The 23,685-nt window shown below is 40.7% G+C and overlaps 1 protein-coding gene across 1 annotated transcript; it reads right to left on the bottom strand.

The window, feature by feature from the left end:
- Window positions 1-21,562: 21,562 nt before the first annotated feature.
- LOC119732786 lies at window positions 21,563-23,033 on the bottom strand. The gene is made up of 2 exons (XM_038206390.1): window positions 22,940-23,033; window positions 21,563-22,252 (listed from the first exon to the last, which is right to left on the bottom strand). Exon 2 carries the CDS (start codon window positions 22,193-22,195, stop codon window positions 21,563-21,565), a length of 633 nt encoding a protein of 210 aa, XP_038062318.1. The 5' UTR covers window positions 22,196-22,252; window positions 22,940-23,033.
- Window positions 23,034-23,685: the final 652 nt, after the last annotated feature.

Here is a 23,685-nt window from a genome sequence, read left to right as displayed (position 1 = left end):
TGGAGTGTGTTGACGCTGTGTTGACGCTTTTTAGTATGACCGTCACAGACTGATGTGGATAAACCAACTTTTGTGTGCATTTACATACCGGGCTGGTGAATTTTGATTGAAGTATTCAGGGTGATGGGGTCCGTCTTGACTTGATGTGCGATTTCCAATTACAATGGGTATGTCAAAGTTGAAGTAAGTCGCATTAAGTGGCATTGTTGCATTAAGTGGCATTGTTGAATTTAGTGGGAGACAACATTGGTTCATTAGCATATCAAGTGCTGCACTGGTGCTGGAGGAACATCCAATTGTTACCAGCAGAAAGTGTGATCTACTAGTCACAAAAGATACCCGACGTCTTGGTGCGCAGAAAAACTGCTAAAGCCCCAAATGCACAGGAAAGGAAGGACTCCCTTAAAATGCTCCCAAACCAGATGATGTTACATATATTCTGGCTCACCATGTTGATCAGTATGCGCTAAAGTTCAACTTGACATGAAGACATGACTGGAAACACTGCTAAGAAAGAGGAAATCAGTACATTGGTGGAGAGCATGATGAGGAGCCGCCAGTTAGTGCTGCACTCTATAACATCACTCATGTCAATACAACAATCAACAGCCACACAGCAGCCACAGCTGTTTGACAATGCCTGCCACTTGCAGACAATACTTTATCTGGTCAATACAACAATCAACAGCCACACAGTAGCAACAGCTGTTTGACAATACCAGCCACTTACAGACAATACTTTATCAGGTCAATACAACAATCAACAGCCACACAGTAGCCACAGCTGTTTGACAATGCCTGCCACTTGCAGACAATACTTTATCAGGTCAATACAACAATCAACAGCCACACAGTAGCCACAGCTGTTTGACAATGCCTGCCACTTGCAGACAATACTTTATCAGGTCAATACAACAATCAACAGCCACACAGTAGCCACAGCTGTTTGATAATACCAGCCACTTACCAATTGCTGACAATACCAATAGGCCCCCACCCAAAAAGTTCTGCTTCCAATTACATGGCATTTGAAAACAGGGTAATAGGTAGGGGTTTGTTTTGGAGGGGGGGGGGGATTTTTTGACAGGGATCATGTTTCAGTCAATACCAAACACCAACTGTGGACAGCACTTTGTCAAGTCAGTCCTTCTGATTTGAGGCGTGCGATCACACCCTCACACCATCGCACACCTAAAAGCTTCCCGCGAAGTGTGAACAATTGCATGCCTGAATTTCCCTGGACCACAGATCACACACCTAGAAAATCACACACCTAGAAAAAATACACACCTAGAAAAGTCCAGATGTGCCTTTTTCCACACGCCTGTGATTTTCAAATCAGAAGGACTGTCAAGTCAAAAACAGTCAACAGCAATTTAGCACCCACAGCTGTTTTGACAGGGATCATGTTTCAAACAGTCAATACCATCAACTTACTGACTATGACAGTACTTTAACGAGACAATAACAGTCATCCAATATTCATTATCAACAACTCTTCTACGGGTCACAGTTGGTCAAGTCATTCTCATGGCCAGTTACTTAAGCAGTCAAAACGGGTCAATAATGTAGTTCTATGCATAGAATTCCATCGGGTCAAAAAACGGTCACCTGACTGATTTTGACCCGAGTAACAGCATGGCTGAGTATGCATGTTTGCATCGGAGGGTTCTAATGGGCCAATTACATAAGTTTATGGATGTTGCATATAAAGGTAAAAGATGAGCTAGTATTTTTTCTCTTTTTTTTCACTGCTAGGAAAAGGGTGCTTAGGACAAATTCAGTTTCTCATAGGCACTTCCAGTTACATTATTAAGCCATTTTACATTGTTGTCAAACCAGAATATCAGTTTTCAAAATGGCTTCAAATTTATGATGTGATTAGGGTAATGTATAAACAGGGAGAGACATTTTGTGACAAATGTCCAGTCTGTATGTACGTTTAAATCCTCATTATAAAATATCAAATAATTCTTCACAATGACTCTGAGTTTTCTAGGTTTTGACTGAAATCATTCCTCCAGAGTACATCTTCAAAATGACTCTAGAGTTTTCTAGGTTTTGACTGGGTTATCATTATTAAGAAATATCTGAAAGGTAGAGCAAGAGGGGGGGGGGAGGAAATGTTCGAATTAACCCCACAAAGCAGTGCCTCACTACCAGCACTCTTTATTTGTGGGAGAACATAGAAGAGTGCCAGATCACCCATTTTGATTACTTGTTTCTGCTTATTCTTTAGGTACATGTAACTAAAAACTAACCTCAAGAATCAGTAATGGGTAGCCCAGCAAGCAGGTCATCCGTTCATCTGTCGGTCCTCCTCCCTGCTTCCGGTTCCTCGGGTTTCTGTTTGATGAGGCTGTCGGAGCCCTGACAATGTCTTGAGGCAGGCTCATCCTCATCTCAGTAGAGCAATTCCCTCATCAGTCAGTGGTCCTCACTTTGCTGAAAGGATTCAAATAAAGAAAGGAAACATTTGAATTATTGAGCTGTATTTGTGCCAGGGCTCGAAAGGGGAAAGAAAACATTAAATTAACCCCACAAAGCAAAGCCCTGCTACCAGAACTCATTTGTGGATAAACATAATAACAGAGTCAGATCGCCCTATAGGCCTATACACAGCCTAAAAGCAGAACAGGAAGGGGACAGACCTCATTTATCCCAGGACAAACCAATAACACCAGTAAATAAAGATGTGCTTCAAACCATGTTACAAGGCTATGATGGCATTAAGTACAAATTCTTAATACATATTTTGATAGGAAATCAAGCACTGTATATTTTGCATAGGGGGGGGGGTGTTAAAATACCACCCGAGGAATCATATTTCTTCATATACAGGTCTCTTTTTGTTTCTAAAATAAAACTCACCACAAGAATTCCAAAGAGCATTCACGGTAGTTGCACAAGGCCGCGGGTTGACGGCTCTGGTCAAGTCCGTAGCTCGGCACCTCGGGTCAAGGCATGGTCGATGACTCGGGCCAGTCCGTGTGACGACAACCGTCAACCGCCACGTACTCGGAGCATGGCCGTGGGCCAAAGACTCAGGCCAATTCCGTGGGTCCGCACCATTGGGTCAAGGCCTAAGGGTCGTCAACTCGGGTCAAGTGTTCAAGTGTTCAAGCGCTCAATCCAATCGAGATCCAGGCCTTAGAGTCTGCTGAAAACACTGCTAATATCAACCTCTCAAGAAGCGTAGTCACGGTGGAGTCCATTCATGAGGTGGGATGACGTTCCACACGGTAAATAAAGTTGTTCACTGTTGAAGAGTGAGAAAAAGATCCATTAATGGGGGGCGGTGTGGATTCAGAATATGTTTGAGTTAAAAGAAGAACGGAACGAACAAAATTCATCTTGAACACAATTTAAGTCAGTTAACGGTTGCAATACATATGAACAGGATGCATCAAGAAAATGGTCATTCGAAAAACGATGGGCTAATATGTAAAGGTTAGGATCTTCAAAAATGTCAAAGTGGCCCATCTTTAGGGGTAGTTCATTTGCTTTTTAGTGATATCTTATTGACATCTCTTCGGTCACGGATGGCAGAGCATCATTGATTTCAAAATGATGGACAACATTTGCTGCATGAGTGGTGGACTCTCAGCTGTCCAAAGAAAGTGCCGTTGATGTGCAATGTGCATTGAAAAGAGCTACATTGGAGATGTTGTTGCTTTAACGTGGGTTCGTCTCACCACTGACATGTGAACTTACATGGTTGGCAATGTATGAGCAGCCATCATTGCATAACAAAATTATAACACAACTTTAAAAAAAAAATGTATGTGTCCCATGTGATGGTTGGTAAAGTTATAAACTATAGTGTAATCTGGTGACCAGAATTAGAAGCTTTTACTTCAGTGGTGTCACACTCACACGCATGCTGCACGCATTCTTAAAAGACGAGGTGTACGCGTATTCCTATCGGTATTCCTATTGGTCGAAGGAGACCGGAGTGCGTGCGTACTGCCCGAGCATGACTCGCACAAGCCTGTTGCAACCGTAGAAAATGGCTGCCGCCAGATTTGTCTATACAACCAAATCTAGATAAAGGTTCCTCCCTCTTTAGTGCAGAATCAGATGTCCTAGAAGTGTCATTTTGAGCCAAATAAAAATGAAATTTATGAAACTCATGGCCGTCAAAACAAAATGGCACCAACGATTATAAACAGAAGAAGGGTCGATAAGCAACTGCAAATGCTCCAAGACCTGGACTGGGGGTAACATTTGTACCTGGTCTGGCAAGAGGAAGGCTGGGAGGAAAGTTCCGCTTCAGTGGTCGCAATCTGCAACAAAATATGTAAACAAATAAGTCTATCAACATCCATTTCAAAGTTTATTTCAGAGCCCCTACCTTTAACAGATTTGTTCTTGTATCACCCCATAGCTCCCTGTCTGTTACTCCTTATACTGCCCCAAACTGCCCCAGTACTCTATGGTTGGATGGATTCATCATGGAGTATATACAGTGTAGTACAATGTAATACAAGTGCTAATGGGTTCATCATGGAGTATATACAGTGTAGTACAATGTAATACAAGTGCTAATGGGTTCATCATGGAGTATATACAGTGTAGTACAATGTAATACAAGTGCTAATGGGTTCATCATGGAGTATATACAGTGTAGTACAATGTAATACAAGTGCTAATGGGTTCATCATGGAGTATATACAGTGTAGTACAATGTAATACAAGTGCTAATGGGTTCATCATGGAGTATATACAGTGTAGTACAATGTAATACAAGTGCTAATGGGTTCATCATGGAGTATATACAGTGTAGTACAATGTAATACAAGTGCTAATGGGTTCATCATGGAGTATATACAGTGTAGTACAATGTAATACAAGTGCTAATGGGTTCATCATGGAGTATATACAGTGTAGTACAATGTAATACAAGAGCTAATGGATTCATCATGGAGTATATACAGTGTAGTACAATGTAATACAAGTGCTAATGGGTTCAAGTAGCTCTGGAAACTTCTGCATCACGTCCAACATCAGATCGAATTTATGACACATTCAATATGTTAGAGAGCCCATGTAATGTAATAGAGTTTGAATAGTTTGAACAACAGAAGGCAAACCCTCGTGCTCAGAATTCTTCACATTACTTCAATTGTACCAGTCCTTTTCATGCAATTCACTCTTGCATTAACTGGGTATATAAACCGCACCTTCCTCCATCATCACCATTCAAGCCAAGTGTGCACGACTGAATCCTACACAGATTCTGCTCGTCTTGCACATCCCGCCCACCCTACCCTCCAGTATAATGATAGATAAGCTTACACCCCCTCGACAAAATATGAGGGAACATGGCTGTCTCTTTTCTCAATCATTATTTCTTTTCAGGCATGTCAAATTCTGACATCTGCTTCACTTGCAGGAAACCAGGACACTGGTCCAGACAGTGTGAATGGTCCAACATCATGTCATCTAGATTCAAAGCAAGAGCCAGAACCAACCCGGCCATCGGGTACACAGATCCCCACTCCAGAAACTGGCCGATGTGGCAGCTTCCGTTCCCCAGATACGGCAGCACAAGCTGGCACTCCACCGCCAACCCAAGCATACCCGCCTCAACTGCTCCCAGACCCGTCGACACCGACACAAAACAAAGTCAAGGCTGAGAAACCACACTTAAATCTGAGGACTCTGCAACTAAAATTTCCAGATGTGATAAAGAACATTCTCAGGAACAGTTTTTGGACAGAATTCCCGAACATTGTTTCCAAAGAGAAGGTTTTCTACGAGGCAATGTCATCTAAAGCGGAAGGAACAATTATCAGTTATTTGTACAAATGCAGGGAGTTCTTCAAATGGCTTCAAGAAAACAAATGCAATGATAGCTTACCTATAAACGACAAAATTATTACTAGTTTTCTTTCACATGTATTAACAAGATCAAACACCGACAGTACCATAATCACCACTGCAGCTGCAATTAAATGGGTACACTCCATGGTTAATGCATCTCCCAACCCATTAGATTCCCCAATAGTTTAGAATGTTATCTTGGGTGGAAGGCGTCAGCTTCACAAACCACCAAACCAGAAAGATCCAATAACACACAGTCAGGTTCAGGAAATTGCCGCAAAGTTTTCCCAACCAGGAAGCAACTTGATAAAAATTAGAACAGCTTGTTTTGTATCCTTATCATTTGTATTAATGTTCAGATATGATGAAATGGCCCAAATCAAAGCTAGCCACATTAGTTTACTTCCAGAGAACAAAGGCATCAAAATTTTCATTCCTCGATCGAAGACTGATATCTTCAGAGACGGCACCTCAACATATCTCCCCTATGTAGAAGACCCTTTCTCTGCATTTAACATTTTACTTCGATACTTATCAGGTTGTAATATTCACATAGGCCAAGATAAATGTATATTCACTCCCTTGACTGTCCACTCAAGTACTAAATCGTATAAGTGTCATGTGAACAAACCACTCAGTTACTCTCGTTGCAGAGAAATCTTTTTCAGTGCTCTAAAAGAGATAGGCGTTACTAATCCCAGTTCTTACGGTCTCCATAGTTTAAGATCAGGTGGAGCCACACACCTTGCACAAAGAGGTATATCTGAAGAAGTTATCATGAACCATCGCAGGTGGAAGACAACTGTGTCTAAGAATAGATATGTAAAATATAGTGTAAATCAGAGATTGAGTGTTGGAAAAATACTTGCAAGCAAGTAAAGTAAAAAAAAAAAAAAAAAAAAAAACAGAAAAGAAGAAGAAGAAGAAGAAAATACCGGGCGAAGCCCAAAGGGTCTGAAAGACCACTACCAAAAAAAAAAAGAAGAAGAAGAAGAAGAAGAAAATACCGGGTGAAGCCTGAAGGGTCTGAAGGACCATTACAGAACGAAAGACAAAATAAATAACTAATGCCAATTCAGGACGTGTGTAATGTTTTTTCTTTAAATAACATTTATTTTCTAATTAGAAGAATTCGTTATGAGAAATAAGAATTCACTTATAAATGTGAGAAGTATAAGAATTTAATGTGTGTAAATTTAAACACGGGCGTAATAATTTAATATTATTTATTAATAAATTTCCATTCAATAATTAACTACAAAAGCTTACAATGTGCATTTAGAAAACGAAAATTAATTTCAATGTTCATGTTTAATTAAATACCACAGACAAATCGCATACTCAGTACAGCCTCTCACATTCTTATCTTGTTAGCAATTTCCCAAATGTAACAATGCTACGATGCACAGGATTCAGTTCATGTAATGTAATGATCTTTATGCTGACCTAGTAAATGCGTGTGTCCTTTGTGTCCCATTTAACCTTATTTTCAATTTTCATTTTGCCATTTCTTAAGGGCATTTTGGTGCCTTGATTTTTATGCCAATACAAATTTGCATATTTATGAGCAAAAGTGTGATGTCATTTCAGGCAGAAACCTCAATGTTACAGCTATTTCAGCATCAAAATTTGCCAGTCAATTTTTTTTTCTTTGGTGATTCGAGTTGTTTCAGTACATGGCAGTAGGCCATTGAGCAAGCTTTTCTCACAAATGTTTTTAATGAACTAATTTTGGGTTCACAGTTTGAACAAAAAATCCTTAATCTGAACAGTGTCTTCCTGAAATGACATCACAGCAACAGCGCCCTCATAAGTCAGCAAAAGCATGGAAAATTTTACATGTTTAAAGAAGTGCACTTTTCAATAAGATTAACCAAACAGGGATGTCAAGTACTTTCCATACATTTAAGAAGAGGAGAAAGTTGCACAAAATATGTTCCCAAGTGAAATTCATGTCCTAGGCCCTTGAACTGCTTTTGTACCTGGTAGTTTCTTGGCTTTGGTGATGCAGAGGATGGGCCTGATAGTGGCCAAACACCTCAAAGACAATGGGTGAAGTGCGGACGTAGTCAAGGAACACTTTGGTCACGGTCACGGAAATCTAGAAGGTGGAAATAGTATGTAATGATGCGATCAAACTGACGAGGGTCATGCTTTGGTAAAACAGGAACAAAGCAGTGTTGTGGTCAACAGCGGCGGCTGAACGTGTTTGAAACTGGGGGGGCAACCCTAACCTTTCAACATAGGGGGGCGCTCTTCAAAACCGATGATTATATGATAACTATGCATTATGTGCTCATTTTCAGTGCGTATTGTATAGGTTTGGGGGCATATCATTAGTGGGAAATTGTTAATTTTAAGAAATAGTAAGATAATTTATGATTTTTCTATTATCTCGAGGGGGCACTTTTATGCTCGAGGGGCACATTTATGGCAGCAAAAGGGGCACTTCTGGAGGGCAAATGCCCCCCCCCCCCCCCCGGTTCCGCCGCCCCTGGTGGTCAAGACTTCACTCAAGTCAATTACACGTCACTCAGCCTCAAGTCAAGTCACAAACTATTGAAATGAAATCAAGCGTTCCTTTGCCACTGTCTGCTGTAATGAAGACAACACGTGTAATTTCACTTGTCAGTTGACTTGTGATTGACTTGCGATTGACAGGACTACAAAACGTCACCCAGATTTCAGCAAATCAGAAATCCACCAAAGTGATATGAATACAAGGTCATACTTAACTGAAAAAAATGAATGCTCTAATTGAACCTATATGCTAGTTATTCAATATAAAATACAGGCTGAACTGCAGTTTTGCCGTAAGTCCAATACATACAAATAATAATGCTCAAATAGTTTAACTAAAAATGAAAAATATGCAGGAAATCTAAAAAAACGTCTTCAACCAATGCTATGCTGCACAGGAAAGATTAACACTGCCTACTACACTACTTCTATGTGTGGTTTATTCTGAAAACGGAAGGCCTTTGTCTAGACTCACTGATGTAAGTTTAATAAAATGCTATTTAGCTTTTTAGACACTTTGGCATGGCAAAAATGCCATGGGAAAACCTTCGCGGCGAACAAACTTCTAGTGAGAATCAGTTTCAGAAATATTAGTTGTATTTTAAGTTTCAATGCATTCACTTAATTCTAACTCCATTTTTTCCCAGAAAGATCATAAGAGAACACAACCTCTGGTAAAATGTACTGTTAACAAATCCATCAACATTGACTTTACAACTGAACAGCTGATGTCTAGGAAACTTAAAAAAAAATATTAAAAAAAAAAAAAAAAAATGAACATGTACAGGACGAGTAAAAAAAACAAAATTCAAATGTGTTGACCATTGTTTTAGTGAAGTTCTGCATGTAGCACTTACAAAATCTAGGATATAAAAGCCCAATTCATAAGCTTTCTTTTAGTACAAGAATCATTCAAATCATTTATGTACTTTTTAAGTACGGAGTTTTAAACACAACCACTGTTTTAAAGTTCTGTCCACGGATCACTTGAAACATGTTTGGAAATTGACAGCATGCAAGGTTGTCACCTATTTTTGTGGATTCCCCAATTGTAAACCAAGTACAAATTAGAACACATGGGGGGCTGATTCACAGAAATTTCCAATAGTGTGTCACATGGCACATCTTTGGAAACGATCTTCTTCGTTTTCTGCAAGTTGACAGCATGCCAGAAGGTTGTCAACCATTTGTGACTTAAATACAAATTAGAATGCATAGGGGAGGGGGCGGATTCACAGAAATGTCCAAAAGTGTGTCACATGACACATCTTTGGAAATTGATAGCATGCGAGAACAACCTTGTTCCCATTGGTACAAGATCTTGCTGCGCCATGTTGTTTCCCATCATGCCTTGCGCAATTTCAACCCCTGGAATTGTGTAATTCACACGTAAATGTGTCAAAATATGGCACATTATAATTAGGCTGCAGTTTATCCGCTTCACGCGCCGACGCCATCTTTAAAATGTTGAAAGCTGTGTTTTTGAAGAATCAATGTTTCAAATATAAGGTTTGGGCGTTGCGTTATTTAGCAAAGATTTGTGTTAAAGGTACGTACCCCTTTACAACCGCAGATACATGTACAGGGTTTTTTTTAGCGAAAAACGAGGCTGCCATAAACCATATCGTACAGGCATCATGCAGTTTTGAATATTCGTACGTGAGCGCATTATGGGTGCGCCCGGCGTGCAGTCTTCGAAATGCCTGCGCAGTACGCTCTGAATAGCCGGTCAGCATCGTTTACGTGTACATCACAGCCGTGTACACGCCCATGGAGTCGAGGCTGATGCGAGAAAGTTGTCACCCATTTGTGAATCCCCAATTGCAAACCAAGTACATATTAGACCACATGGGGAATTCACAGAAATTCCATAAGTGTGACTCTTGACGCATGTTTAGAAATTGATATCATGCGAGGTTGTCACCCATTCCTGGATCCCTCAATTGCAATCCAAGTACAAATTAGAATGCATTGGGGAGGGGTGGATTCACAGAAATTCCCAATACTGTAATTGTCTGGGAGGCAAGAGTATGATGACAGCAGGCACAGAGTCAGATGTTGCCTCGGTACCTGGGGTAATGCTTGTTGTGTGGAACATTGCTGGCCAACAGCTCTGGGATGAATTTTTTGAAGTTCCGCAAGTGAGACTTGCAAAATGTGGGATGATGTTGCACACCATGATGATGTGATACATCTTGTTCTTCCTTGGCATCCATACTGCTAATTATATATACTGTGATCATCCAATTTCTTTCTTTCTTCGGGCAAACGGTTACATGTCTAATGAAAAAATGGCCATAACTCCTCAACTATTCAGCCGATTTCAAACAAACTTGGTCAAATTAAACCTTGACACATGCCCTACCTAGCCATGTTCGTAAAATCCGGCCAATCATCATCCGATGGTCAGTAGAGGTCATTTAATGAATATTTACAAAATGCTTCTTCTCCCACTGTCTTGACCCAATTAATTTTGGTCAGTTATATCATTGGACCAAGCCTCACAAAAGGTGTTCACTGAATTTGGCCAGTCGTCACCTATTGGTCAGTAGGGGTCATTTTATGAAAAAAATAAAAAAGCTGTTTCACATTGCAAGTTTTTTGCAGCCCTGTTTAATGTATTTTTTTATCTCTAATTCTCAAATTTCATATTCCTGACTTATTGGGTTGTGGAGTTATTTCAAGGTTATCATTTTTTAAATGTACGTAAAAACAATATAAAAACATAGGAATTCTGGGAAGGTTTCAAACCACCATGCACAATACTGTGGATGTTGTGTGGCACTCAAAAACGATGTCATCCGTGCGTGCGCAGCCGACCACGTTGACAGTCAATTGCACGCACGGTGCCGCACTCTTTGTGCACAATCACTGAAGTGGCGTCTCGATACTGCATTCTTTCAGTTTGTTTAAGTGGCAGGACGTGCCACCAGTGTAAAGGTAGCCGCGTATTCAGCCAGATACTCCGCCACGGATTAAAAAGTACAGAGGCCAATAAACAACACTATTGCTGTGATTAATTTTTGATGGTTTATGCGGATTAATCTACAGGCATTAACTACTGTTTCATTTATTGTCTTGGCGGCTATTTTATGTAATGTTTTGGCTGGCTTATGTCAAATGTTTATAGTTGTTTCTCTTACATTCTTTTGCCAATCTCAGCCACATGTAGCAATGGTCACCTTGTGGTCAGTGTCAGTCGGTATTCAGACAAACCGTTAAAACGGCAATTTAGGCTGATATCCGTGCTTCGGGAAGCACATTACAGCTCTAGTTGGACACTGCGAATAGCAGCTCTGAAAATCATGGCACCACTCTAAAGGTAGAGTAGATCATTGACCATTTGTAATTTGTGCATTTTTTTATTTCATTTCAACCAGCAAACTAGTGCTCAAAATCTAAACAAGGATGCTGAATAACTAACCTGATGAAGTTTTGGCTCTATGAATGCTCTGTATTTCGAGAAAACTGAACAAACATAACCACAATATTCTGAATCTCAAATTCCAAAGTTGCCGAGTCATATTTTGAATTGCGCCCTCTCATGACACATTCCCCAAATCAGCATTTAGGACATGATTCTCATTCAGCCGATTTCACCCATTATTTGGTGGATTTTCCAATTGAAAACCAAGAACAATTGGAACAAATTTGTTGGGTGGGGGGGGGGGGGAGAATTCACAGAAGTTTTAAAAAAATGTATCACTTGACACATCTATGGAAATTAACAGCATGCAAGGTTTTTACCCATTTTTGGATTCCGAAATTGCAAACCAAATACAAATTAGAAGCATGGGGAGGAGCCAATTCACAGAAATTTCCAAAAATGTGTCACTTGACACATGTTTGGAAATTGGCAGCATGCGAGAAGATTGTCACCCATTTGGGCATTCGTCTTGTTCAAGTGACGTCATTTCCTACAGACCAGCCGAGTGCATCAACATACTGAACATCCAGTTGCATAACGCGCATTGGCCGCGTCGAAATTCGAACACATTTCAAGCAACAAGCGCACATGTTTGGAACATTTTCAACACTGCACAATGCATGATATATTGCATAAAATACTCAGTTACAGCTCTCCAGATTTGGACGTCATGGAGCGAGCCCTATTGCAAACCAAGTACAAACAAGAATGCAGGGGGGGGGGGGGAAGATTCACAGAAATTTCCAAAAATGTGTCACATGACACATCTTTGGAAATGATCTTTTGTTTTCTTCAAATTGACAGCATGCCAGAAGGTTGTCAACCATTTGTGAATTAAGTACAAATAAGAACGCATTGGGGAGGGGTGCAGATTCACAGAAATTTCCAAAACTGTGTCACTTGACACATGTTTGGAAATTGACATCATGCAAGGTTGTCAACGGTTCGTGAATCTCGGAAATTGCAAACCAAGTACAAATTAGAATGCATAGGGGAGGGCCGGATTCACAGACATTTCCAAAAATGTGTCACTTGACACATGTTTGGAAATTAATAGCATGCGAGAAAGGTTGTCACCCATTTGTGAATCCTCCAATTCCATACCAAGTACAAATTAGAGCACATGGGGGATATACAGATTTTTCAAAAAAGTGTCACATGACACATCTTTGGAAATGATCTTTTTTCTTCAAATTGACAGCATGCCAGCAGGTTGTCAACCATTCTTGGATTCGCCAATTGCAAACTAAGTAAAAATTAGAACGCAATTGGGAGGGGGCGGATTCACAGAAATATCCAAAAATGTGTCACTTGACACATGTTTGGAAATTGACATCATGCGAGGTTGTCAACCATTCGTGGATCCCCAAAGTGCAATCCAAGTAAATTAGAATGCATGGGGGAGGGACGGATCCCCCAAAATTCCCAAAAATGAAGTTCTTCATTTCCATGTGCAATGCCAGTGGGACTTACAAAATGTGGGATGATTTTGCACATCGTGACATCTTGTTTTTCGTTGGCATCCATACTGCTAATTGGACACTGTGAATAGCAGCTCTGAAAATCAAGGCACCACTCTTCCATGCATTTGACCGCAGCACCTATGAGACTTATTCCAAGGCATCTGTTAGACATGCTAAGTGCAGATTCGTCACTCCTGACACATCTTCAAAAGGGAATATTTGTGGCAAACATCCATGGCAATGAGAAACGCCACATAGCCTTGGATTAAAACACGAGACAAGCATCAACAAGGAAGTGAAGATGGCAACACCCAAACCAATTCCCCGAAATATGGAGCGATTGCATTGTTTTTACCAAGAGCCATGGCAGTTCAAAATCTTGTTAGGGAAGTGCTGCCTGCAGAAAATGAAGACAAATTGAAGCTGCAACATTCAGAAATGAAGAACATGGAGAAGACATGTTGTCACTTTATGACCAGACTCCAGGAGACAGACGTTGCTAGCTCTGACCCCGACACTTTGGAATTAAAGCTTACAGCACTGGATGGTTCACCAGCTGATCCTTCCAGATATCATCCTTCCAGAGACACCACTACCACAAAGCAGTTCCAAGTCCTGGCACAAGGTAATCTTGGCAAATCGTTCTTTGAAACAAAAATTTTTGTGAACTTCCTTTCTCGAGATCTACTTACTGCAGGACAGGAGTACTGGAACACAGGCCAAGTGTTTGTAACTGCTCGTGGGTATGACAGGGGAACTGCAAGACCAGGCAAGAGGAGCCACATCCACTGAGAGCAAACTGTTTCCAATGTTTGCTCAAATCATGAGGACAGTGACAGTAGGGTGTGGTATCACTGTTTGATGACAAAATGTGACAAAGTTCTTATCTTCTCCCCTGGTACCGATACATACCATGTTGGCCTTGGCATCTAGTTGGTGATGGTGGTGCATTGAAAAAGGATGCAATAGTACAGCTGTCTGACAAACCTGACAAGCATGAGTGCATTTGTATGCAGCAATTAATGGCTTGCTTGTACAAGGACCCTGACTTAGCTTAGTTAACCACAGAGATTCGTCCATGTATTATTCAGACACTCTTCATCACCAGTAAATGTGACTACACATCTTTTTTCTATGGGCGTGGAAAAGCATCCTTAGCATACGTACAGCTCCACCTTTTTCCAGTATGCTTCTTTTATAACAGGAGCAACTTATCCTGGGTCCCTATCAGGAGCATCACAGGGCGATGGACTACTCTCTTTTTATCGACTGATCGGCTCAGTGTACAAACAATTCCAGTCAGTGATGCCATCAGAACACAAGTCGCTCGAGCAGTTTTTCCAAAGTTTTGGTGAGGAAGGCAGTTGACTTGTACAACATCAGAATTGGCTTGATTGCATCCGGGACAGCTCATGGGAACAAGTGGAAAGCAAAGAGCAAGCATTAAAAGCACAAAAGCTTTACTGTTTGGGCGTACCCCAAATACGTTAGCAACCTGACCTATTCATGAGTAAGAAATCTGCGAGTCACACACAAAACATGGCGGCCTTCGATGTTCTGCCACAGAAATAAAAATTGGTAATTCATCCTCAGAACATGTTTAATCTACGTCGGTCTCAAATTTACAATAAAATCACTTGACATCTCAGCTTGTATGACAGAAATCTAAGCTCGTTCAGCACCTCACGTCACACTGGCGGAGTAATTCAAGTAATATCTTGGTCCTAGCGAAGGCATTTCTAGCTAGGAGCTGACGACAATTAACTATAGGGATCAGCAAAATATATTAGGTTTACAAGCTGACGCATCAAATGTAAAAAAGATAGCTGAATTATACAGATGTCATATTGGTTCAGACAATTTTTGGAATTTTTTAAGAATAAATTATTGTTTCACTGAAGAAGTGTCATTGCTCCTTTATATATAGTCCCATCCCTGTCCGTAGGAAATAAGGCTGCCTAGTTGTAAATTTCAACCAAACGAATCCAGGAAATATAAATTTATTGTGACTCGGCATCATTACATCTTGCAAGATGACAGAAGAAAGTCGTGAATAGCGCCCTCTACTCCACCTGGCCTGGCCGTAGAGTTACATAACAAAAACAATGAAAGATGCCAATTGGTTTTACTTAAAACATGCCTTTTATTCCATAATTGAGTGGTAGGGCACAACCCGACCACTCCTTGAAATCGTTCGTATTAATCTTGTTTAGGTCTTCTTCTTCTTTTTTCCAGACAATACTTCTCCGCGGGTTTTCTCCTAAACGGTTCATGATATGAACTTCTAACTTTCAATATCTATCGACCCTCATCTGAAGTGGTGTATATTACTGACGTCATGATAAAGTCATCAAGTGTCAAATTACAAGTGATTTTGTCCAAAAAATGACCATCTTCATTCACCTATAACTCTTCAACAGAATGATCAATCATGTTCACACCTTGTAATCAGAAAGACCATTAACTGATAAACATTTTTTCATGTATGTGAACTCATCTGACCTTTACTTCCGGGTTAACCTGAAGGTCAAAGTTAGGTGAATTTAAAATACAGACAGAAGCCTCAAAATCAAAACTAACCGAATTTCTTCCAAACGATTTACATAATTATGATAAAACCTGGTATGAACTTGAACTCCCATCCGAAGATGTAAAAACAAATTATGACATCATCATGACGTCATCAGGTATCAAATTACAAGCAATTTAAGGGCCAAATTTGTGAAAATAGTTTCAGCTATATCTTTAGAACTAAACAAAGTATCGTGTTCGTTTTTGCGTGAGGTTGTAAATGATGCCTTGGGCAACAGTTCTTACTCCTGGGCACAAAACCACTTGACCTTCACTGCTGATATTTCCAGAAGTGCAATAAAAATTGAATATACATGTAACTTGAAAGCGGAAGTTCTTTACTATAAGCAAATAAATTGTAGAAGTGTTTAGAATTGAATAAAGGACACTCAAACAGCATGTTGACGTCATCATTTGAAAGGGCGCCCTCTAGTGGTACAACAAATATGATTTCCTTTTTAATTCAAAAACTATCCGTCCAAATTTGACCAAATCGCCCATTGTTATTTTCTATCAACTATACATACAACTTTGCAATGTTTCAAAATTATGACGTCATCAGACCGGAAGTTACTATAGGGAGAATTTGAAAACGATCCTTTTTAAAAATTCTATCATTTGATCCCTGTCTTATAACTTTATTCGTAGCTCAAATATTGATATCCGTTACAATGCTGACCTTCGGATCTTTAATAGTCTGACATCATCAGACTGGAAAAAAAACTTGTACGCGTACATAAAATGTATACAGAAATTTGACACATTTTTGTTTTAAACAAAATCATTGGATGTACTGGAAAGGTTAAATTTTTTGTGATCTTTGTTCCGACATAAACTTATTTATTTCAAAACTTAACTGGGCTGTGTCTAATGAAATAGTTGTCGGCCCGACTATTCTGCATTTGTAACTCAACAAAACGCCTTGCCCTCTATTTCTTATACTATTTCCTTCAAATATAAGTAGTATGTGACATATCAAAGGTTATTCTCCATTAGGCAAAAAAAACAGTCGTACGTCGATTTTGACCATGCACGTCAATCTCTTTTGTCTTAGAAATTTTCCAAGGTAGCTACAACAACAGCACCCTTTCTTGCTGCACCGCCTCAAATTTTTGTACCAAGGGGCACCAAGGCAAATGATGTAACACCATATGAGAACACAAACAAGCAAAACAGTACCCACTTTGTCTGTACAATCCAAGCTTGGGAAAAAAAATAGCAAATAATTTTTAAAAAAATCCGCAGAACTTTGGTCTGACCAGAGACCGACAATTTTTGTAGGCCTACGGCTTGCGCCCAATTCTGTTTCTCTTTTTGCATAAATGCCCCATATATTATTTCGGTATGCAACTATTAGACCAAAGTGTGAGTTTTCACAGCCACAACAGAAATGTACATGTAGAGCTTTATAATTAAAACCCAAATGTTGGAGGGTGAGGGTAGTGTTCTCTCAAAATGAAGGTCTGAAAAAAGCAAAGTGGAAGACAATTGAAATGTTTTGGGATCGTCTGTGTTTGATAACTCACCAAGGCAAGGAGGTTGATTGTTTCTCAGCCCTCACAGTGTGCTCCTTCAACTTGTTTGACAGTGTGATCTGGAGTGACTTGAGATGAGCGTAAGGGATGCCGACTGATGCAATGATCTGATTGGCCTTCTCATCGGTAAGGTCTGCGCTCAGTAGGCAACGATGGAGTCCTCTGGTGCTGGCGCCCTGAAGAAGTAGGGTAGGAACCAGTGAAGCTGAAGTCCTACAGGAATGAACAAGGAAGGAAAGCTCGTAGTCAAATTTTGCACGACATGTAATGAAGACAATTTGACCCTCAAACATTTCATTGTGAGTTTATCACACAATCGTTCGGTATAGGGATTTTGAGCCGTCAGTAATGAAAATGGCATATTTCTATTTAAATAGTGCGCTCTTGTGTCCTACTTGAAGTGTTCCCTCTACATCTCCTTTCGAATCAGTGTTTGACAATGCCAGCCACTTGCAGACAATACTTTATCAGGTCAATACAACAATCAACAGCCACACAGTAGCCACAGCTGTTTGACATTGCCAGCCACTTGCAGACAATACTTTATCAGGTCAATACAACAATCAACAGCCACACAGTAGCCACAGCTGTTTGACAATGCCTGCCACTTGCAGACAATACTTTATCAGGTCAATACAACAATCAACAGCCACACAGTAGCCACAGCTGTTTGACATTGCCAGCCACTTGCAGACAATACTTTATCAGGTCAATACAACAATCAACAGCCACACAGTAGCCACAGCTGTTTGACAATGCCAGCCACTTGCAGACAATACTTTATCAGGTCAATACAGCAATCAACAGCCACACAGTAGCCACAGCTGTTTGACAATGCCAGCCACTTGCAGACAATACTTTATCAGGTCAATACAACAATCAACAACCACACAGTAGCCACTAGCTGTTTGACAATACCAGACAATACTTTATCAGGTCAATACAACAATCAACAACCACACAGTACACAGCGAAAAATTCCCCATTGGTAGTGTAACACGGATGGAACAGTGCCGTGGGCAGACAAGCGCGGCGCTCATTGGTCGGCGCACTCGGCTGGGCTTGTGACGTCACAGAAACCACATGTCAGGAAGTAAACACCAACTCGTTCACGCACGCACGTACGGCCATTGCGGGCACGTACCGGTGGTGCATTCCGGAGCCGCACTGTCAAGCGTGCTGACCTTGTGACCTTTGCTTTAGCTGGAAAGTGTACATGCACGTGTTTGCGCGGTATGGTACTATGTACATGTACGCGTTAATTTTCTGTCGCTGTGTGCAGTGTTTTATCGTCGTCGCAGGCTCGGCATCTACAAGAATGCAAGGACACATGCCTTTCACGTTAACTTTGTACATGTCCAAAAAAAAAATTTGTTTTATATGTATAACCCGTAACCTATAATCAAACCACAATTAGCCCAAATGTGAAAGGGAAAATGACATCGAGACTCCTGTTTAAAGCTCCTCAATTTTCCTTGGGGCACAGAAAAGTGTGGCCTATGTTCGTTTTTATTATACATGTACACATATAAAACCTTTATATCTTGTGAGCTGCATTTAAAAAATCTACTTCTGCATCCAAGCAGACTTTATATAATATCATTTATTTTTATAAAAGTTGTAACAACTTGGTTGGTTTTGGTTATTTTATACAAATTGAAAAACATATTGGTCCCTATAAACTTGTTTATATTTTTCATGTTATTATTTAATAGTGATTTCCTTGTCAATTCCCAGGGCTTCACTTTTACCACGTGCATTGTTGTAACTAAATTTGAGTTTATTTCAATAAACCTTTCAGCCCGTTCTTCGTATGTGTATCTGCCATTGTTCTTGTGGTTTTTACCGTTGACCTGAATAATTAAGACTGAAATTTAACCAACAATAAATGAGGAAAGCTAAAACGCCATCTTCCGAATCTCTACGAGGTTGATGCAATGACTTGGAGTGTATTTTAATTAGTTAGATGTTGTCCTCCAATTCATAGCCTGTCAAGATTGGAAGTACATGTGTGTTTGACAGCAACATGATTTCCTGCCTCAATAAACAGCCCCCTTCCCACCCAGCGGGATTCCGGCAAACAATGGCAGGTTCAAACCTAATTAAGATAAGGCTCAATAAACTCCCCACCGCATTACATGCAAGAAGTTTAAAAAAAATAATACTCAACCAAAACGGAAATCCCCCTTCTAAAACTTTTTTGTCTTACTCAAAAAACAACCGAGTGTCTCTTGCTCAAGTAACGACTAATCAGTATAAGAAATTCCATAGCAATCCAGCCATACTCTTTGTTTGGCCCAAAATAGTGAAATGTGTACAAATTTATGCAATTTCTGACAAATGATACTGAAAACAGTTGCACATTTGTATACATGAAAGTTGTGGTTCAAACTCACCTTGCATGCGTGCAAAAGTGCTCGTTTTGTTTGGCACAATCAGTCATAAATTGCATAATTTTGTACACATTATCACTGTTTTGGGCCAAAAAAAGAGTATGTCTGGATTGCTAAGGAATTTCTGTACTGATTAGTTGTTTTGGGGGTTTTTTTTGAGCAAGAGGCGCTCAGTAGTTATTGAGTTAGACTAAAAAGTATTGGAAGGGCCAGTTTCTTTTTTGGTTGAGTATAAAATACAATGCTGGTGAAATTTGGGGGTGCGAAAATCTGATTTAGATTGAATATTCTTGTTACCCTGATTTACAGAAAAAGTTCTTCATGCAAATACATGTACTCAAGTTCCTAAGAAAAATATTTTCCCTTTATGACAAAAAAATTGTAAATACGCTTATTAAAACTCTTGTATGCAACATTTGGTTTGCAACGTGTTATAACGAAATGATAATCAAAATTGTGAACCATGAGCAGTTGTTGAACACTTTGTCCATGTATAAAAAGTTATTGATCACAAATCAATGTGTCCAATAGATACAGATTAATATGATTTTTCCCCCTACAAAGAGAGAATCAAATTAAAATAATACGCTTGAAACTATATCAGAAGTAAAGCCGCTTATCCACTTAACCTAAAGTACATGTATTTGTGTTTTATGTTTCATATACATGTACAATGTACATGTATATGACAAAATTTGAACTGTATCACCATTACAAAATATTTAATTTGGACAACTTCTGACATTATGACCAAGCTCTTTACATTTCGAACACTGATATGTCCTGGCTTTTACATGGCTGATTCTCCTCAGCTTTGGGCTAATATACAGCCAGTAGAACCATATGATGTCTCTGAGGGCCTGAGCTTCATCATGCTTCCTGGCAAAGTGGCCACGCAGATCTCTGAACAACTTGTTCGCTGCCTCATTTCCTTCTCCGCTTAAGCTGCCAATTGTGCCAGGCCCCTCGGGATCCTCGATGATTTCCTGCACATGCTCAATTATCTTGTGAAGATAATTGGGCCACCCAGCATAAGAAAAGTTGGTCAGCAGAAGACGCCCCATCTCCACTGCACGTTGTTTGAAGGTGCTGACGTCTTCTGCTTCAGGGTGATGAGCCCGATACACTGTTCGAAGATTTCTGAAGATGCCCAAAACTTCCGCCAGGTTGTTTTTTCTGTCTTCTTCTGGCACGAGTGCAAGAAAGAAATCAACTTTTGCCAGGTTGTTTTTTCTGTCTTCTTCTGGCACGAGTGCAAGAAAGAAATCAACTTTTGCTGACGAAAACAAATCCCGGGCAAAGTTCCCTGGCATCATTACTTTTGGCACTAAGCCGATGGTTTCCGTTAGGTGGTCATTGAGGCGTTTCTCGGCAGCTTCGTACATCGGCCTTACATCTTTGGATATGTCCCAGCTTTGGACCCTGGCAACTTCACAGATGATCAACTTCTTGAAAAAGTTTCCCATGTTAATATCTGTATGGGTGGCATCGATTAGTTTGTCCTTTGGGTCCGATTGCAATATTGGATGTGATTTTACCCCCTTGATACTTCTGTGAGTTCTGCTGCTGAGAGATTGCCCGGGTTTACTTGGATATACTTTGCAGTCGAGGTTGTTTCCTCATATGATCGAGATACGCTGAAGTGAAGGTGCCCAAATCAGTTTTTGCAGATTCCTTTGTTGCATGGCACAGAGTGCACACAAAGCGTGAACCACTGCCCTGGAGACCCCCATTAGCTCGGTCTAGTTTTTCATCAATCATGGAATTGAAGAATTTCAATTTATGCCGTCTCCACACAGGACCTACATTTATAGACATCTCCTTCCCTCATAGCACCTGTCGGTCATGTTCCATGCCGTCAAGGAGGACAGTGGCCGACGCTCTATTGTCTGGAGCATCTGGCTCGTACACCATCACCTTCTCCCCGTCCCTGTTTACCTCGCACTTTATTACTGCAAAAGCTGCCCGGAAGGCCTTGTCTGGCAAGAGACGATCCCTCGCAGCTTTGGTCACGGAGATGTCCCCCATCCCGACGGCGCCATCTTTGATAGTAGTAAGAATGCAGAGATCGTCATCAGGATCAAGTCCCGCCTTCTGCAAGCCCATGACGATCTCTGCATCCAACTCTTCCAGGGTCTTGGCAAGAGCGTGTGCATAAGGCCAAGCCACGCCTTTCATGTTGGGGAAGGGGGTCTCCAATCCTGGGTGGTCCTCTCTATTCACATCCTGGAGCTCGAAGGACAGCTCCCCATACTCTACATGAGACTGTCCTGCCTTGACTGGGGTGTGATGAATGATGTCTGTGCCTCCCTCCAGCCGAAACCTTACACTACCGGGCATAAAATCCTTTTGCAACTCGGTGAGAATGTGCGGTGGCTTGAGAATGTTGGTGCCCTTCGCCTTGAACTTTCTATATTGAGCCTCATAATGTGTTTTTGATGTCTTTGTTGTGACTCTCATGGCAAGGCAATCTTCAGCCGTGAGCTACACGCTTTCCTTGCTCCAGGATGCCAAAACCTATTGGAATAAGGAAAATACACATTGAAATTAAAATTCATTTGTAGATGTAGGGTAGCAGTGAAGTGACATATGGTGGGAGCCTGACTGACTAGTCCAAGCACGCAACATGACAAATAGATTGTACACATTGTATAGCTCTAGAGAAGTACCTAACCTGAACAGTCCTGAATCCTCCAATTTCAATATGATTTTGCACACCCCCTAGGGAGTTAGGGTTTGAAGAGAGGTGGCACCTGAAAATATTTTGGGAAAGGTGTCCAACTTGCACAAGTCAGATGTGTATTATAATATCCTACTGGGTATTATTATAATAATAACCACCCCCTAAACATTTCCCAAAACACCCCTGGCATTAATCAGAGGAAACAGGATTTCAACAACTTTACATATATTTATGAAACATTTTTTTGGGGGGGGGGAATTTTAATTTTTTTGGCGGGCGGGCGGGAGGATATTTTGACGTTGGTGGCACCACTTACCCCCCTATTAAACTTCTCTAAAAATAGGCCAAATTCATATTACCAAGGTCAATTCATGGAACTTTAAAAAACACACAAAAATTGACAACCTCTTGGGGGAGGGGCGCTCAATTCCCCCCCCCCCCCACCCAGTGTGCCACTGCGTTTGAAGAACCCTGTACCAACAACAGCAAATGAATACATTCCAAATAAAATTCATAATTACCTCTTTATACCTGGAGTCACCACATTCGTTTAGATTGTCGCAAAGCAAGAAGTAGAGGAGGTCAAGCTTGTCCTCTTTCTGCCTCTCGCAAAAGTCGCTGATGAAGACATGCAGATGCCTCTTTGGTCCGCTTACGGGCATAATCCCGCCTGACATGATTCAAGCTGGCCTTGACATTCCATACACGTTTCTTTCCGTGTGATGCCATGCCGGGGTCCGGAGCTGTATCCCCAAAAAGGGTCCTAGTGGCTGTTGACAGGCTTGCCTGAGAAGATGCTGGGTCTTGTGCGCTGGTTGACGGTTGGGATTCTGGTTGGTCTGGTTGGTCGCTAGATGAGGACTGGTGTGCTGCGAACTGAGGGCGGAGTTATAATAATAAAGGACATTTATATTGCGCATAACCTATATGGATATACTCTTCTGCGCATTACAAAAAACAAACAGAAATGCAGAAAAATACAAAATACTAGAAATACTTAATAGTGAAATAAATGTGTTTTTAACCTGGACTTAAATACATTAAGTGAAGAAGATTGTCTGATACAAGGAGGGAGATTATTCCATAGTGTAGGAGCAGCGTGCACAAATGCCCGATCACCGAGGGTAGCCTTTGATGTTCTTGAAGGGTAAGCCAACAATGTGTGGTCTTGCGAACTCCTGAGACAATAGGTTGTTTGAGAGAGTGATTTCATGGTTATGAGCTCCTGAATGTACATTGGTGCTATACCATTAATGGCTTTATAAGT

Source organism: Patiria miniata, unplaced genomic scaffold (genome assembly GCF_015706575.1).
Source record: "Patiria miniata isolate m_02_andy unplaced genomic scaffold, ASM1570657v1 HiC_scaffold_25, whole genome shotgun sequence".
Classification (NCBI taxonomy): Eukaryota; Metazoa; Echinodermata; class Asteroidea; order Valvatida; family Asterinidae; genus Patiria; species Patiria miniata.
Note: the sequence above shows the minus strand (reverse complement) of the source record. Positions and strands in the feature narration are given on the sequence as shown.